Consider the following 18,445-nt stretch of genomic DNA (forward strand, 5'->3'; position numbering starts at 1 on the left):
CCTCCCTGCCAATGTCCGCTCATTCCCCAGCACCCTAGATGTCTTGGATACTACTCAGATGCAGACCAGCATGCAGGGAATGGAAGGATAATGGAACATTGTGCAAACATCAGCAACCATCCCTACTTCTGACCTTGTGATGGTTGGAAAGCATTTGATGAAGCAGAGAACTTTTTTAGGTCAAGGACCACCACCATGGCCATCTTCCTTTGAGCGAGGTATGACTTCAACCACTGGAGCCTCTCCTCCTTGATGTCCATGATCAGCTCGGGCTGGGATAGAGGATGTGATGGTGTCTGGAGCCCAGCGATTCTGGCAAAACCTAAATTGAGCATTGGTAAGTAGTTGTGTATGAAGGAACTGCAGATGCTAGCTTACACTGAAAGACACAAAATACTGGAGTAACTCAGTGAAAATTAAGAAGGATGCATGGGACAGGTAAAGGCAGCTGGGATCAAGTGCATCCCTGGAGGAGTTTCGAGAACTAAGGAGTAAATTAAAAAAGGAAATCAGAAGGGCAAAAAGGAGCCAGGAGATAGTTCTGGTGGGTAGCATTAAGGCCAATCCCAAAAGATTTTATAAATACATAAGGGGGAAAAGGGTAACTAGAGAGAGAATGGGATCGCTCAGGAATCAAAGCGGTTACCTCTGTGTGGAGCCACAGGACGTGGGCAAGGTCCTAAATGAGTATTTCTCCCAGAACCGAGGAGAAAGACAGTAGGACTGAGGAAATTAGAGCAGTCACTGGAAGTGTCTTGAGAACAGGGTTACTGTTGAAGAAGTACTGAAGGTACTGTTGTGTTTGAAGGTAGACAAATCTCCAGGGCATGAACTGATATATCCAAGGACATTGTGGGAAACTATAGAGGAAATTGCGGGAGCCCTGGATGAAATTTACGAGTCGTCCTTAAATTCAGGAGAGGTGTCAGAAGACTGCAGGGTGGCAAATGTTGTGCCTCTTTTCAAGAAGGGATGCAGGGAAAATGCTGGAAACTATAGGCTGCTGAGCTTAACAACTGTAGTTGATAATTTAAGGTAGAGTATTCTGAGGGATATGTTATTCATGCATTTGCCTAGGCTGATTAGGGATAGCAGGCATGGTTTTATACCTGGGAGATCGTGTCTCATAAATTTGATTGAATTTTTGAAGACGTGACCAAAAAGGTTGATGAGGGCAGAGCTGTAGATGTTGTATACATGGACTTCAGTAAGGCGTTCCACATGGTATGTTGCTCTGGAAGGTTAGATGGCATGGGATCCAAGGAGAGATAGCTGAATGGATAACAAATTGGCTCCATGGAAGGAAGCAGAGGGTGATGGTGGAAGGTTGCTTCTCAGACTGGAGGCCTGTGACTAGTGGTGTGCCTCAGGGTTCGGTGCTGGGCCCGTTACTAGTTGCCTTCTAAATCAATGATTTGGATGAGAACATACAGAGCAAGTTTGCTGATGATACAAAAGTTTGTGGTTTTGCAGATAGTGAAGATGGTTGTGAAAGATTGTAGCAGCATCTGGACCGATTGGCCAGGTGGGCGGAGGAATAGTTGATGGAATTTAATACAGAGAAGTGTGAGGTGTTGCATTTTGGGACATCGAACAAGGGCAGGACCTACACAGTAAATGGTAGGCCTCTGGGTAGTGTTGTAGAGCAGATGGATCTAGGACTACAGGTGCATGGTTCTTGAATGTCGAGTCGCAGGTAGATAAGGTGATCAAAAAGGCTTTTGGCTCTTTAGCCTTCATCAGTCAGGGTATTGAGTATAGAAGTTGGGAGGTTATGTTGCAGTTGTATAAGATGTTGGTGAGCCCACATTTAGAATATTGTGTTCAGTTCAGGGAAACATGTTATAGGAAAGATATTGTCAAGCCTGAAAGGGTTCAGAAAAGATTTACGAGGATGTAGACAGGATTAGAGACTGTGAGCTATAGGGAGAGGTTGGATACGCTGGGTCTCTAGTCCATGGAGTGCAGGAGGACGAGGGGAGATCTTATAGAGGTGTACAAAATCATAAGAGAAATAGATCTGGTAGATGCACAATCTTTTGCCCAGAGCAGGGGAATCGAGGACCAGAGGACATAGTTTCAAGGTGAAGGGGAAAAGATTTAATAGGAATCCGAGGGGTAACTTTTTCGCACAAAGGATGGTGGGTGTATGCAACAAGCTGCCAGAGGAGGTAGTTGAGGCTGGGACTATGCCATAGTTTAATGAACAATTAGACAGTTACATGGATAGGACAGGTTTGGAGGGATATGGACCAAGTGCAGGCAAGTGGGACTAGTGTAACTGGGACATTGTTGGCCGGTGTGGGCGAGTCGGGCCTAAGGGCCTGTTTCCACACTGCATCACTCTATGACTCTCCCTCCTTACCCCATTCTTCTGCCTTCTCCCCATAACCTCTGACACCCTACAAACCTATACATCTTTGGAGTGTGGGAACTGGAGCAACCAGAGAAAACCCACATGTTCACAGGGATAAAGCACAGACTCCGTACAGACAGCACCCGTAGGCAGGATTGAACTCAGGCCCCAGTGCTGTAAGGCAGCAACTCCACCGCTGTGTCACCGTGCCGCCCAATTAACCTACAAACCTGAACGTCTTATTATTCTAAATATTGGTTCATTTAAAAGTAGGCATAATATTAAGTGGAATCTGTAGAATTTGCATTTTTGGTAGAGTTTGTTTCGAGCTGAGATTTTCCACATAAATCTCACCAGTAATAATTCTAACAATATGATTTCATAATGAGGCTCAATTAGGTTCTTAATGTAACAATCTGCTGCTCATTAAAACAAGCACATAAAGCACAAGATGTTATGTGCTGAATAAGCCAGGTATTATCTGGGTACGCGCTCAGGATTGTTGCAAACTACAGCTAGCCACATCCACATGTCCGCCTTCTGTTAATAACAGGACTAGGGAATATATTTATTTTTGAAAGGGCTGAGTCAGTTGAAGTTTAGATGGCTTCATTCTCGCATCTCGAAAAGTCGTGAGTTTAAGTTCCACTCAACTGGGGTTAACACTCCACTGTAATTCGGAGGCATCACCATGTTGCCAAAAGCATGGTCCTGTGGATGAGTTCTTAAATCTGTTCTGTCAGATGTACGCAAGGGATAACACTACAAAGAAAAAATATGTCCTGGTGCTGGTCAATATTTATCCCTCTGTCAATGTGGTGAATAAAGATCACCCAGTGCTAGAGTTGCTGCCTTGTGGCGTCAGAGACCCGGGTTCGATCCCGACGATGGGTGCTGTCTGAAATGGTGTTTATACGTTCTTCCTGCGACCGCGTGGATTTTCTCTGACTGCTCCGGTTTCCTCCCACACTCCAAAGTGTGCAGGTTTGTAGTTTTCTGTAAATTGCCGCTAGTGTGTAGGATAGAATCTAGTGTACGGGGTGATCTCTGGTTGGCACGGACTCAGTGGGCCGAAGGGCCTGAGTCCAGGCTGTATCTCTAAACTATGTCAAAACAAATTTGTTGTTTCATTTTCCACATTCTAATAGTAATACAGATCAGAGACATTCAATTATAAGTATAAATTGTGGTTAGACATAAATGCTGAGGTAACTCAGCGGGCCAGGGAGCATCTCTGGAGAGAAGGAATGGGTGACGTTTCGGGTTGAGACCCTTCTTCAGACTGTCTCGACCCAAAATGTTACCCGTTCCTTCTATCCATGGATGCTGCCTGTCCTGCTGAGTTACTCCAGCTTTTTGTGCCTATCTTTGATTTAAACCAGCATCTGCAGTTCCTTCCTACACGGTAGAAATTATGGAATAGACTCAGCATGTCTGTGGGAGATCAAGATCAAGATTCAAGATTCAATTTAATTGTCATTTGGACCCCTTGAGGTCCAAACGAAATGCCGTTTCTGCAGCCATACATTACAAACAAATAGACCCAAGACACAACATAATTTACATAAACATCCATCACATCGCTGTGATGGAAGGCCAAAAAAACTTATCTCTCCGCTGCACTCTCACCCCCCCCCCCGATGTCAGAGTCAAAGTCAAAGCCCCCGGCTGGCGATGGCGATTGTCCCGCGGCCATTAAAGCCACGCCATATAACCATATAACAATTACAGCACGGAAACAGGCCATCTCGACCCTTCTAGTCCGTGCCGAACACATAATCTCCCCTAGTCCCATATACCTGCGCTCAGACCATAACCCTCCATTCCCTTCCCATCCATATAACTATCCAATTTATTTTTAAATGATAAAAACGAACCTGCCTCCACCACCTTCACTGGAAGCTCATTCCACACAGCTACCACTCTCTGAGTAAAGAAGTTCCCCCTCATGTTACCCCTAAACTTCAGTCCCTTAATTCTCAAGTCATGTCCCCTTGTTTGAATCTTTCCTACTCTCAGTGGGAAAAGCTTTTCCACGTCAACTCTGTCTATCCCTCTCATCATTTTAAAAACCTCTATCAAGTCCCCCCTTAACCTTCTGCGCTCCAAAGAATAAAGCCCTAACTTGTTGCAAGGTCTTGGTGTTAGAGCCCCGGCGTGCGCTCGCAGAGTCCCGCGGCCATTCCAAGCCGCGCGGGGCGGTGATGTCAGGCCCCGCTCCAGGAGCTCTTTAACCCCGCAACTCGGGCGGGAGAAGTCGCCGTTGCGGGAGCCCTGAAAAGCGGTCTCCCTCCAGGGACCCGCGGGCTCCCGGTGCCGCCGTCCGCCAGACCCGCAGTTGCAGCCTCCAAATCTCCGGAGGTCGGGCCGCAGCAGCGCTCCACCACCGCTCCACCCGCTCTGGACTCGGCCAGCTCCGCGATGGTGAGGTGAGTCGTCGGCACCAGAGTCCCCGGTCTTCTCCTGTTGGAGGCCGTTCCTCGTTGCAGCCCCAACGACAACGGAGACCCGACAGAAAAGGTCGGGTCTCCCGTGCAGGGAGAGATTAAACTCAGTAAAGTTAATATCAGGTTAATGAACGTATCAAAATTGTAAAGAAGTTCTGTTTTAATGCGTGTAATAAAGACACAGGAACATAGCAAATACAATCTCGGCCTCTCAAACCTGGTCTACCATTCAATGTGATCATGTTTGAACTGTCCCAGGTCTTATTTCCTCTTCTGTGCCAATGCCTCATAGCCCTCAATTCCCTGATGTTTCCAAAAAATGCCGACTTTCTCTTTAAAATACCTTCACAATGAGAAAGACGGTGGTGAATCTCTAGAATATGAATTCTCTAGAATGTTGAATCTGGAATGTTGTATCGAGGTCCCTGTTTGACAACAGCGTGAAATGTTGAACAAATTCATGAATTCTCAGAATCTCCAACACACATGTCTTTATTTAAATAGCTGCTCCAGACCAATTCAGGAAGCTTTTGCAAACAATATTGCAATCCAGAGAAGAGTCAAGCACCTAATGGTGGTTTGATCCGGACCATGGGTGATGTCTGGATGGAGTGTTCACATTCTCCCTGCGACCGGGTGGGTTTCTACTCGGTGCTCTAGTCTCGTCCCACAAATCAGAGAAAAGCAGTTTGTTAGATTAATTGGCCACTGGAAATTGTCCCTATTATGAGTAGTGAAAACTGGTGGGAGATGTTAGAATGTGGGGAGAATAACAAAAAAATGGCATTAATATAGGATTAATGTAAATGGATTGACCTTAATTAGCACATTCGATGGGCTGAATGGCCTGTTTCTGTTCTGTTTTACGACTATTATTGCATGCAATAATGCAGTGGCTGAAAAGCAATAATTTCCTTTTCAGAACATCATTACTTTCTCTCCACTGTAGAAGATAGAATAAATTTAATGATAAGATAAATTATCGTATAACAAGAGAGGTAGTAATGCAACAGAAGACATTTTAGAAATCTTGTTATACACTTGTACTGCATCTGAGATGCTTTTGTATAGTGATACTTGTACTGAACTGTATACATAAATGAATTTCCTACTGTACCTCGGTACATGTGACAAATAAAGTAGGAATAGGAGTACTTTATTGTCAAATGTGACTAGGCATAGTGAGATTCTTTGCTTGAATACACAATGTATACAAATAGCGGCCACATACGGCATTGACAAAGTTACAAAGCACACTGGCTCACCCATTTGTTACATAGCGGTGGTTCCCCCACGCCAGGTCCCCATTGTCCTTTATCCCCCTCCCCCCACATTGTCCATTATTCTACCCCCACCTCCCACATGGCAGTTCCCCCCATGCTGGGTCCTCCATTGTTCTTCCCCCACCTCCCTCACGGAGGTCCTCCACACTCTCATCGACTGTCGACCATGGGTCGACCCAAGAGGCATCTCCGCCGCAGCGAGGCTTCACCACCGCTGAGTCTCCTTTGTCGCGAGGCTTTACCGCTGCTGCCGCAGAGGCCTTACCGCTGTCCACGCCCCACTTCACGTGGTGCCGTCCCGGGCCCCAGCCGTGGGCTCCGGTGACCGCTTCGCTTGACCCGGGCTTCTACGCGGCGATCCGGTAGACATCGAGACCGTGGCACACCGAAAAAGACCGCCGGCCGCATTCCCAGTCCACAGCTGTGGACCGTCGGGAAGTGTTCTGCCATTGTATTGTAAAGCAACTATTATCAGGCAATAGACAATAGACAAAAGGTGCAAGAGAAGGCCATTCGATCCTTCGAGCCAAAACCGCCATTCAATGTGCTCATGGCTGATCATCCACATTAAGTACTCTGTTCCTGCCTTCTTCCCATATCCCCTGACTTTGCCATCTTTAAGAGCCCTATTTAGCTCTCTCTTGAAAGTATCCAGAGAACCGGCCTCCACCGCCCTCTGAGGCAGAGAATTCCACACTCACAACTCTGTGTGTGAAGTAGTGTTTCCTCATCTCCGTTCTAAATGGCTTACCTTTTATTCTTAAACTGTGGCCCCTGGTTCTGGACTCCCCCAACACCGGGAACATGTTTTCTGCCTCTCGTGTGTCCAAACCCTTAATAATCTTATATGTTTCAATAAGAATCCCTCTCATCCTTCTAAATTCCAGAGTATACAAGCCCAGCCGCTCCATTATATCAACATATGACAGTCCCGCCGTTCCGGGAATTAATCTTGTGAACCTACGCTGCACTCCCTCAATAGGGAGGTTGCACGCAGTCGAGATCACGACCCGTGACCCGTACTGTTGCCACGCAATGCCAACTGGAGTACACGCGATGAACTGCAGGTAATCATTTATTATGGCTGCCAGCACAGCAGGCCCTTCTTCTGGCCCAGCATCCGGTTACACACTCGCGAACCCCGTGCCATCTATCCCCACGGCCGGGGTGGGGGGAGGGAGGAAGAAGGAGGTTGGGGTGCCGGTGCAGCATGGTCAGTGACTCTGGGTGGGGTGGACGGAGGGAGCCGACCGTCCCCAACTCTGCTGCTGCTGACATTGCCCGGAGCCGGGGCCCTGCTCCACCCGGCCCCGCACCACCCGGCCCCGCTCCACCCGGCTCTGCTCCACCCGGCCCCTGCACCACCCGGCCCCGCTCCACCCGGCCCCGCTCAACCCGGCCCCGCTCCACCCGGCTCCACTCCACCCGGCCCCGCTCCACCCGGCCCCGCTCAACCCGGCCCCGCTCCACCCGGCCCCGCTCCACCCGGCCCCGCTCCACCCGGCCCCGCTCCACCGGCCCCGCACCACCCGGCCCCGCTCCACCCCCGGCCCCGCTCCACCCGGCCCCCGCTCCACCCGGCCCCCGCTCCACCCGGCCCCGCTCCACCCGCCCCCTGCACCCACCCGGCCCGCTCCACCGGGCCCGCTCCACCCCCCGCTCCACCCGGCCCCTGCTCCACCCGGCCCCGCTCCACCCGGCCCCGCTCCACCCGGCCCCGCTCCATCCGGCCCCGCTCCACCCGGCCCCCGCTCCACCCGGCCCGCTCCACCCGGCCCCGCTCCACCCGGCCCCGCTCCACCCGGCCCCTGCTCCACCCGGCTCCGCTCCACCCGGCTCCGCTCCACCCGGCCCCTGCTCCACCCGGCCCCGCTCCACCCGGCCCCGCTCCGCCCCGCACCGCCCGGCCTCCGCTCCACCCGGCCCCGCACCACCCGGCCCTGCACCACCCGGCTTCACTCGGCCCCGTGTGTGGGCGCTGTCGACCCACAGTCAGTGACAGTGCGGCCCACAGGGGGAGGCGGGGCGGAGGGCGGCCGTGGCCGGACAGCGCTGACCTCGGGGGGTAGAGTGGGGGCTGGGGACGCCACACCATGTGATAACACCAGTTTAAACCTTATACCTTAGATCAGTCTGAAGAAGGGTTTGGGCCCGAAACGTTACCTATTTCCTTCGCTCCATAGATGCTGCTGCACCCGCTGAGTTTCTCCAGCATTTTTGTGTACCTTCGATTTTCCAGCATCTGCAGTTCCTTCTTGAACACTTGTAAACCTTATACCTTCCTGCTTTCAATGACAGCACCCACAATTATTTACAGTGCAAAGATTGACCATTACGGCGGATTTTAACAGGTAAGAACGTACGCGTTTCGTGTATTAACTGTGTATGTCGAGGCAGCCATGTCCTCCACATGGATTGAGCTGCTCCGTGCGTCACGCCCTTTGACCTGATGACCTTACGTGCAACCTCCCTACAGCAAGGATGTCCTTCCTCAAATTTGGAGACCAAAACTGCACACTACCCCAATTAGAGAGCGGACCTGAACTACTATCCACCTCATTGTAGACTCTTGGACTCTGATCGGACTCTATTTTGCACTAAACGTAGGTATGTTACAAAACCTACCTGAATCGTGTCTGAGTATCTTCCCCACCCCGTGTGCGCGATTCTGGCGCTGTTTAGAGGGGGCGGGTTTAAAATGCGATTTTTACTAGGCTGTTTCAATCGAAAATGTTCAGCCTAGTAAATCATTAACGGAAAATCGCTGGAAGACCCCGTCGCAAAAGGTATTATTAGTTTTTATGGCCTTGTATAATAGTTATAGTAGTTTAAAAATCACTCTCTCAACCCGCAACCTCTCGCAGCCCCCGGGTTTTATAAAGCAAACAATTAAAGGTATGTACCTTATTTTTACATTAAAAGGGGCTTCTTAAGAACCCTGTATATAAAGTTTTCTATAGCGAATAGTTCATTTTGGGCTCTTTATATCCCGCAGTATTTTTCTGGGCATTTGAGGGCACAAATCCAGCGCAATGTGAACATTCTAAAGCAGCGCGTTCACAGGAACCCACTAGAAAGCCAATTTAAATTGACTAATTTACAGCAATTGAACACTAAATTCCTTCCATTTGGCCTATAAATCGATGTAAATGAGATTTAAAAATCATGTTTTATTGTGAATCATTTGTGAATATTATTTGGACACTTAGGCTATTTAAAAATGTTAAATCATTTATTAAGAAATTGATAATGTTTAGATCTAGTAATTGAAGTTTGAAATTAGCTACAATTGGGTAACTAACTAATTATATGCTTTAATTTCAGGTCCTCCAAGTAAGATTATTTTATATTTGTTTCAGAATGGTTCAATCTATGATAACTGAAAATTTCATTCAGTTCTCTTAATTTTTAAGAAGGTTATGGGCTTTTGACTGTCCTCGATCACAGCTTTTTTGTTATGTCCATAGAAAATCAATAGGGAACAAGATGCTAATTTACGAGTATGAAAATGGCCATAACGTTTTTATTACTTGAGATATGAAAGTGAATTAGGTGTCAAATTAAACGTATTGTTATGCTTTATCTGATGGGATAAATTGCAGACTGGATTTTTTAAATCTCAAAAATTTGAAACATTGCTACTAAACGTTATTCCCTGTATCATGTATCTGTACACTGTGGACGGCTCGATTGTCTTTCCACTGACTGGATAGCATGGGACATTGTACCTCAGTGCACGTGACAATAAACTAAACTGAATACCGGAGCAGGATGAGGCCACTCGGCCCCTCAGGCTTCACCTGATCAGAGTTATTCCACGTGACTCTCTGCAGCGGCTTCGGCCGCCCCCGTCACGTGACCGGGGGGGGGGCGCGGCCCGGGCTTACAGAATATAGGTAGCCACATTCCTTGCCGGGGTTTCAGGGTTAGAATGGAGTTATGTATTTTAAATCGTAATATGGAGAAAGTCTCGTTTAATTATAACTTCTCATTTATTATAAAGGGGTAGGCGTGGTGGTGAGGGCTGGCGTTGTCGTTGGGGATGTGTGTGGCCGCTAGGGCCGGGCAGGAAGGACCCAAAGGTGACATTGCGGCGGCGGCGGAAAGCGGCGCGAGGAGCGGAGGCAGAATGTTCCGTCAGATGTACAGACAGGCCCGGACCCACCCCAGCGTGAGAGACACACACACACACACACACAGGGGGACAGAGACAGGCCCGGACCCACCCCAGCGTGAGAGACACACACACACACACACACACACACACACACAGGGGGACAGAGACAGGCCCGGACCCACCCCAGCGTGAGACACACACACACACACACACACACACACAGGGGGACAGAGACAGGCCCGGACCCACCCCAGCGTGAGAGACACACACACACACACACACACACACACACACAGAGGGGCACAGAGACAGGCCCGGACCCACCCCAGCGTGAGAGAGAGAGAGACACACAGACAGGGGGATAGAGAGACAGAGACGGGCCTGGAGCCACCCCAGCGTGGGACACACACACGGGGGGAGACAGACGGGGGGTGACAGACCAGGGGAGACAGGCGCGGAGCCACCCCAGCGTGAGAGACACAGGGGGAAAGGAAAGAGAGAGGAAGTGGTGGGGTCGGGGGAGGCGCGGAGTCACCCCGGGGAGAGTGGGGAGCCATGTTCCGTCTGGTATCCCGGCAGGCCCGCAGTCGGGTTTTCAGGGTTAGAATGAAGTTATGTATTTTAAATCGTAATTTAAAGTCGTTTGCTCATTTATTATAAAGGGGTAGTGAGGGCTGGCGTTGTCGTTGGGGATGTGTGTGGCCGCTAGGGCCGGGCAGGAAGGACCCAAAGGTGACATTGCGGCGGCGGCGGAAAGCGGTGCGAGGAGCGGAGGCAGAATGTTCCGTCAGATGTACAGACAGGCCCGGACCCACCCCAGCGTGAGAGACACACACACACACACACACACACAGGGGGACAAAGACAGGCGCGGACCCACCCCAGCGTGAGAGACACACACACACACACACACACACACACAGAGACAGGCAGAGAGACAGAGAAACGTGACAGACACACACACACACGCACACACACACACAGGGGGACAGAGACAGGCCCGGACCCACCCCAGCGTGAGAGACACACACACACACACACACAGAGACAGAGACAGGCCCGGAGCCACCCCAGCGTGAGAGACACACACACACACACACACACACACACACAGGGAGACAGAGACAGGCCCGGGCCCACCCCAGCGTGAGAGACACACACACACGGGGGGGGACAGAGAGACAGAGACAGGCCCGGACCCACCCCAGCGTGAGAGAGAGAGAGGGGACACACACACACACACACACGGGGGGACAGAGACAGGCCCGGAGCCACCCCGGCGTGAGAGAGAGACGCACACACACACACACGGGGGGGGGGGGGGGGGGGGGAGACAGACAGGGGGTGACAGACAAGGGGAGACAGGCCCGGAGCAACCCCAGCGTGAGAGAGACACACACACACACACACGGGGATAGAGACAGGCCTGGAGCCACCCCAGCGTGAGAGACACACACACACACACACGGGGGGAGACAGACGGGGGGAGACAGACAAGGGGTGACAGACAAGGGGAGACAGACAAGGGGAGACAGGCGCGGAGCCACCCCAGCGTGAGAGACACAGGGGGAAAGGAAAGAGTGAGGAAGTGGTGGGGTCGGGGGAGGCGCGGAGTCACCCCCGGGAGAGTGGGGAGCCATGTTCCGTCTGGTATCCATGTTCCGTCTGGTATCCCGGCAGGCCCGCAGTCACCCCAGCGTGAGGAGGCAGGAGAGAGGCGGTGGAGTGAGGGTAAGGGGGAGAGAGTAGGGGTAGGGGGAGAGAGGAAAAAACCGTTTTCACCAAGAGAGTTGTGAATCTGGAATTCTCTGCCACAGAAGGCAGTGGAGGCCAATTCACTGGATGTTTTCAAGATTTAGCTCTTATGGCTCAAAGAATCAGGGGATATGGGGGGAAAGCAGGAACGGGATACTGATTTTAGATGATCAGCTATGATCATATTGAATGGCGGTGCTGGCTCGAAGGGCCAAATTGCCTGCCGCTGCACCTATTTTTCTGTTTCTGTTTTTAATTTCTGTTCAGAGAGCTGGGGGTAGGAGGGAGAGAGGACAAGGGGGAGGGCAGGAACAGGGGGAGTGTGCAAGAACAGGGGTAGGGGTCAGGGAGAGTACAAGGATGTGGGTGGAGGGAAAGGGTTAGGGAGAGAAGTGCCATCAGAGTTCCTACAGGCACAAAGCAACTCCAGAGGGGGAGCGGGAGTGTGGCTAGGGGAGAAAGAGGGTTGGGAGGGAGGGAGGGGGTAGAGGAAGGTGTGGGAGAGGGACTGGGCGGTGTGAAAGAGGGGAAAGGGTGGGGTGGTGGAGAGAGTGGTGGGAGAGGGAGGGGGCGAAGTGGGATGGGCAAGTGTGGAATGGGTGGGTTGGAGGAGGGAGAGGTTTGGGATGCTCAGGGTGGGGTGGAGGGAGGGGGCTGGTGTGGAGGTGAGGATATGGTGGAGAGGAGGGGGAGTGTATGCGGAGGAGTTTGGAGAGAGGAGGAGGATGAATGACAAGGAAGTGGAGTGGTGTAGAGAGGGCCTTGGGGAGGAGGTGATGGGGCTGAGGGGAGATAGGGCAGGAGTGTGGAGTTATGGTGGGATTTTAGATGGGTTGAGGGAGAGAAATGGTTGGGACTGGGAACAGACAGGTGTGGGTTGTGGGGAGATTTCATGGCACGGTGGGTTGTTGATGTTGGCTGACAGGTGTTGGGGGTATATGGATGGGGGCATTGTGTGATTGTGAGGGTGACGTACAGTGTGCCGCACGCCTTATTCAAATAACCCATGCCCAATTTTATATATTTTTACATGTAACATGCTTTACATGGTTTAATTAATTCAACACGTTGAGTTGATAATTTTACCTTTGTGAATTTAGTCCAACAAAACTCTCAGAATGGATCCCCCTTTTTAGCTGGCTGCACGAGAGTGCTGATCAACATGTGATTAGAACATGTCTGCTGACATCTACTGTTTATATTTACGTGGCTTTAATCTATAACGTTTTTTTTCCATTAGTTAATTTTCCATACTTTCAAACACACTTTTTAAAATCTGTTTTAAATTCCCCTTGTGGTTTGTTGATTTAAAATTTCCGCATTGTCGACCTGCCAGTTTAAATCATGGATAATCTGAGTTGTGGTGAGGTGACATGGATTTCAATCGGGGGTGGAGTTTTGAGTTATAGAAGTACTGCCAATTTTCCCCGTGCACGAGAATCAACAATTTATTTATGGTGCCTTCTCACCACAGTGAGCACTGCAGTGATGACAGCCTCTGTTTTCAATCAATTATTTGGACATAATTTCTGCTTTTAGTACAGATTCTCCACTTTATTTATTACAAATTACTGGATGATATAATGGGTTGTAAATGAATTGAGAATAAAATGCCAGTTGGTTTGCAGACAATGGTATGGGTCAGCATTATTCTCTTTGGTCACCTATTTCCCGAAGTCATAAATTGCTGACTTTAGTAATGGTATTGATTTATTGATTAACTGCAAAGCTTCAGTTGGACCAGAATTTTGAAAAGCTGCTAAATTGCTACAATCGGTACTAAATCTAAATGATTACGTGAGCCATTTTGTTTTCCCATAGTGTAGGATACTGGTTTAAACCGAAGAAGGACACAATGTTGGACTAATTCAGCAGGACAGGAGAGAAGGAATGGGTGACGTTTCGTGTTGAGGGTCGGGTCTGAAGTAGGGACTCAACCCGAAGCGTCACCCATTCCTTTTCGCCAGAGATGCTGCCTGTCCCGTTGAGTTACTCCAGAATTTTTCCCTTTAATTGGTTTGATAGCAAATTAGGAAGATGGGCTGAAGTGTAATTTTTCTTTCCTCTCGGAGAGCATGGTTCAATGCATGATCTCTTGTTATTTGTTTCGAGGTAGTTCCTTTGCATGTGATCAATTAGGCACAAGTGCATTTTAATGCTATTTTAGTAGGATAGATGTGAAATTTTTGGATGTGGAATAAACAAATGCATTTTGGAGAAAGAAGAATGAGTTTTTGCACAATCCATGTGGATTATAAAGTTTGCTTTTGTGGAATTTGGTAATTAGACTTTGATATTATTGCACTTTCATGGTTATTTTTCAAATGGCAAACATGCTTTACTTCTTGTAAATTGCTTATTCAGACATAATGAAGTTTTGCAGAATATTAATTTATTTTCCATGAAAGCTCCATAAGAAGGTAATGAGATAAATTTGATTTATATTATCTGTTTGTTGGGAAAGAGCACTTTATGACAGCAGTAAACTTTAAGTCGGCACTGTGCAGAGAATTCATAACTAAAATTATAAAGATTTGCATTTCTATATGTTTTATCATTTTACCCGACACTTAGTGTGTTGGAGTTGATGGGTGTTTCAGTGCTCTTGAGATGATGACTTGGTTATTTTAAATATATTCACTTTGTATGATAGGTAAAGTACTTGGAAATTGTTCAGGTGATAACATGTTTTTTGCTTGATTCCTGGAGAAAGGTTTGTGGACATGAGTGGGTCAACATATGATGAGTTTTGCAGTTTCGAAGTATATGGGGGGGGGGGGGGGGGGGGGGATCTCATTGAAACTTAGTGAAAGGCCTGAATAGAGTGGATGTGGAAAATATGTTTTCACTCATTGGAGAGTCTAGGACCAGAGGTCATAGCCTCAGAATAAAAGGACGTTCCTTTAGGAAGGAGATGAGTTGGAATTTCTTTGGTCAAAGGTGGTGAATTTGTTTGAATTCATTGCCACAGTACGCTGTGGAGGCCAAGTCAGTGGATATTTTTAAGGTAGTGATAGATAGATTCTTGATTAGTACGGGTGTCAGTGGTTATGGGGCAAAGGCAGGAGAAGGGGGTTGAGAGGGAAATATAGGTCAGCGATGATTGAATGTTGTAGGTTTGATGGGCTGAATGGCCTTCGTCTGCTCTGAGACTTATGAACTTTTAAACAAATTAAGGTTTAGTTTTAGTTTTTTGAAAACTTCCATTGGATCCACTTGAGAATGTTAAACTATTTTTGTCTTTAATCCCTGATAGCTAATTCCACTATTTGTCTTCATCGGAGCTGGTAGTGTTGGAGCAAGCATGTACCTCATGCGGCTTGCTCTCCGCAACCCTGACGTTAGGTAAGTGACTGCGTCAGTAGCACATGTCAGTCTGTGGTTGTGTGTAAATCAAGCAAACCTGTGCACCTATTCATCTTAAATACTGTCATGTGATAGTGAAACTTGCACCTGACTCAGCAATCTATTAATTATAGTACCGATTTCTTTAGAACGTTTATGTTTTTACATTAAATTACATGTCAACTTGTTTTTTAATGACAAGATCAAATTGCATAGATGTTAAATTGCTTGTGCATTAACAGCTGAATTCAGATTTTCTGGTGTAAGATCCATATTAGCACCGACAATAGTTTTTAATTTTAACTTTACGGGGGAATTTATTGAATGAGGTTTTGGTGTTTTGATGTTAAGAGTGTAACATGTCCAACATTATTGTCCTTGAATAGTTCCTGGTTACATGCTTTAGAAAAGGATGTGTAAAATGAGTTTTTATTTGAATGCATATACAAATGTTTGTTTTCAACATAACAGGCAAGTTTTTAACCAGATATTTGCAACAAAAGTTGTTACTTTAAGGTCCTGAAATAAAGTGTAATTTTTTTGTTACTAACTATGTAATCTCCCTTCTACCATATAGCTGGGATCGCAAGAATAACCCTGAACCATGGAACAAAATTCCACCAACTGGGCAATACAAGGTAACCATTTTATGGAATTCATTGCAGCAAAACGGATTTGATTATTGAATGCTCTTGTGTTTTTGTACTTTTATCCAGAATTTGTGGTTGTATACACCACTTAATTTTTGGAATGTTAAACTGAGCTGAAACGATATTAAAAGGACAGTATAAAATTGGAACAAAGGCCGCAATCAATTGCACAATCATTTCTTTGGGAATATTTCATCCATTGTTTTAGATCTATGGAGACCAGAGCATGATTGAAATAATATTTTGAAATAACTTTCTTCTCCACCTCTTCCTCATCATGGTTAATGTTAGTATACACATTTGTTGAGTGCGTAAAGAGACAAAGCAACAGTATTGCTGAACAATTTAATTCATGAAAGTATTAACAGAAGAAGCTGGCCAAAGTTGCAAATTAACTTTTATGTAAGCAAATTATCGAAACCTCGTTTGGAGCGTAAAAAGGTTAAATGAGAATGTTTTCCAAATGCAAAATCTGTGAAGATTCTAAAAGTGTTGGGAGGAGTTTAAAATGTTGTGGACATGCTGAATAAAACAATCTGCAGTGCCACTGAAATGTCCATCTTTATATCTTGGGGAGTATTTTTGGTGAGCAGAAGTTCTGCTACAATTAATGAGGAGTACTCTGAACAATGTTGGGAAGGCAATATTGACTGTGCTGAAAATTGAGTATACCATTTAACAGTTTTGTTACTTTCTGGCATTTGTCACGTGGACGTTTTAAAATATTAAGAATAATTGCTGGCGTCAGTGGTGAGAAGCTATTTCCATGAGGGGTGTGGTGGTGGGGGGGGGAGGTCAAGGAGCACAGGGCATAATCTGGAGGTTTTTAATCTTTCATGAGTGAAATTAAGACATGTAACAGGAGATAAAGTTTGGAACTCCTGTTGGTTCTTAATTTTTATGCAAAACGTGATAAATGAAAAATAATCTTGAGTATTAAAGGATGTGGACTATTTCGAATGTGGTCACAGAAAAGCCATGAGCCCTGCAATGGGTTGGAAAGACTAATATGTATAGGAAGGAAGTGCAGATGCTGGTTTAAACCAAATATAGACACAAAATGCTGGAGTACCTCACTGGGCCAAGCAGCATCTCTGGAGAGAAGAAATGGGTGACGATTCGGATCGAGACCCTTCTTTGTCTTGACCCGAAACGCCACCTATTCTTTCCTTCCAGAGATGCTGCCTGTCCCACTGCGTTATTCCAGCATTTTGTATCTATCTTTAATTTGATCAGAGGCATGCTACTAGAATTGCTCATGTCCACATGTCTGATTGGCACGTATGAAAGACTGATGTCCAAATAGGATTCCTCTCCTTCTTCCATCTCTACTCACCCTGCCAAACTCTCCCAACCCACCACCAAATGCTCTTCCCTTCCTCTCCCATTGCATTTTAATAAATTGCTGGTAAATTGTTTTCAGGGGGAAATTTCTTTCACACAGCTATCCGTTGTATATTTTTTGAAATGTCAAAAAGCGACTGCTAATTGATATTACTGCAAAGAACTGGAGGAACATTTTCAAATATTTATGCTGATCTTTCCCTTGTGTTTTCTTGTTCACTGTGTGAAACTGTGTGAAACTGTAAGATTTGCATATAAGGACTGGAGTAACTCAGCCGGTCATTTTAGTAAGAGCTTTTTAGATCTCTGGAGAACATGGATAAGCATTGGAAAATCTTTCTTCCAACCACAGTCATAGGGTCACACTATGTGGAAACAGGCCCTTCAGCCCAACTTGCCCATATTGACCAACCTGTCCCATCTGCATTAGTCCCACCTGTCTGCGTTTGGCCCATATCCCTCTAAACCTGTCCTTTCCATGTATCTGCCCAAATGTTTCACTAACATTGCGATACTACCTCCTCTGGCAGCTCGTTCCATACACCCACCACGCTCTCTGTGAAAAAGGTTACCCCTCCAGTATTGAATGTTAATTGGTGGACAAGTTTCATGTTTATTAGAATTTTTAAAATAAGTCTTTTTGAATAATCTTTTTATTTGTTAATAGTTCTATGCGGTGAATACAGACTACAGTAAGCTGACGAAGGATCGCCCAGACTTCTAAATGCTAATCACTGAGCTTCCTGTGTGGGTGGATTTACTGTTCGATGAAGCAAGCTGCAAAACTATTACTACTGCGTCCTGTACACAGTTTATTGAATTATTCAGTAAGATATACTGCTGAACCTAACTTGTGCATATACAGAAGTATAATGTGAATAAATTGGTGTTCTCCATTTCACTTGAATCTGTTATTGTGTGTGTGTGTGGATATATACATGGGTTATATGTGGAGTAAACAACAGTGCAATTTCATCAATATAAAACAAATGACACTTGAAGCTTTGCTGCCCAAGACTATAGAAAAACGAATGTCAATGCTGTTTGGATGCAAAGGTGATCTTTTTCTAAAATTGGACGATTTCTCACCTTGTAAGATACCAAAGCACCTATACCCTTTGTTTAGTTTACCTTGGAGATACAGTGTG

General features: G+C 47.0%; 1 protein-coding gene across 2 annotated transcripts; it reads left to right on the forward strand.

Annotated features, from left to right (window-relative positions):
• Nucleotides 1–10,113: 10,113 nt before the first annotated feature.
• Nucleotides 10,114–18,193, forward strand: ndufa4a (NDUFA4 mitochondrial complex associated a). 2 transcript variants are annotated; one of them, XM_055657322.1, is made up of 4 exons: nt 10,114–10,257; nt 15,215–15,303; nt 15,881–15,941; nt 17,965–18,193. In XM_055657322.1, exons 1-4 carry the CDS (start codon nt 10,129–10,131, stop codon nt 18,019–18,021), a joined length of 336 nt encoding a protein of 111 aa, XP_055513297.1. In that variant the 5' UTR covers nt 10,114–10,128; the 3' UTR covers nt 18,022–18,193. The 2 variants fall into 2 exon arrangements, with proteins under 2 accessions (XP_055513297.1, XP_055513296.1); XM_055657321.1 differs by lacking the exon at nt 10,114–10,257 and adding an exon at nt 10,872–11,024.
• The last annotated feature ends 252 nt before the right edge of the window (nt 18,194–18,445 follow it).

This window comes from Leucoraja erinacea, chromosome 27 (genome assembly GCF_028641065.1).
Source record: "Leucoraja erinacea ecotype New England chromosome 27, Leri_hhj_1, whole genome shotgun sequence".
NCBI lineage: Eukaryota > Metazoa > Chordata > Chondrichthyes > Rajiformes > Rajidae > Leucoraja > Leucoraja erinaceus.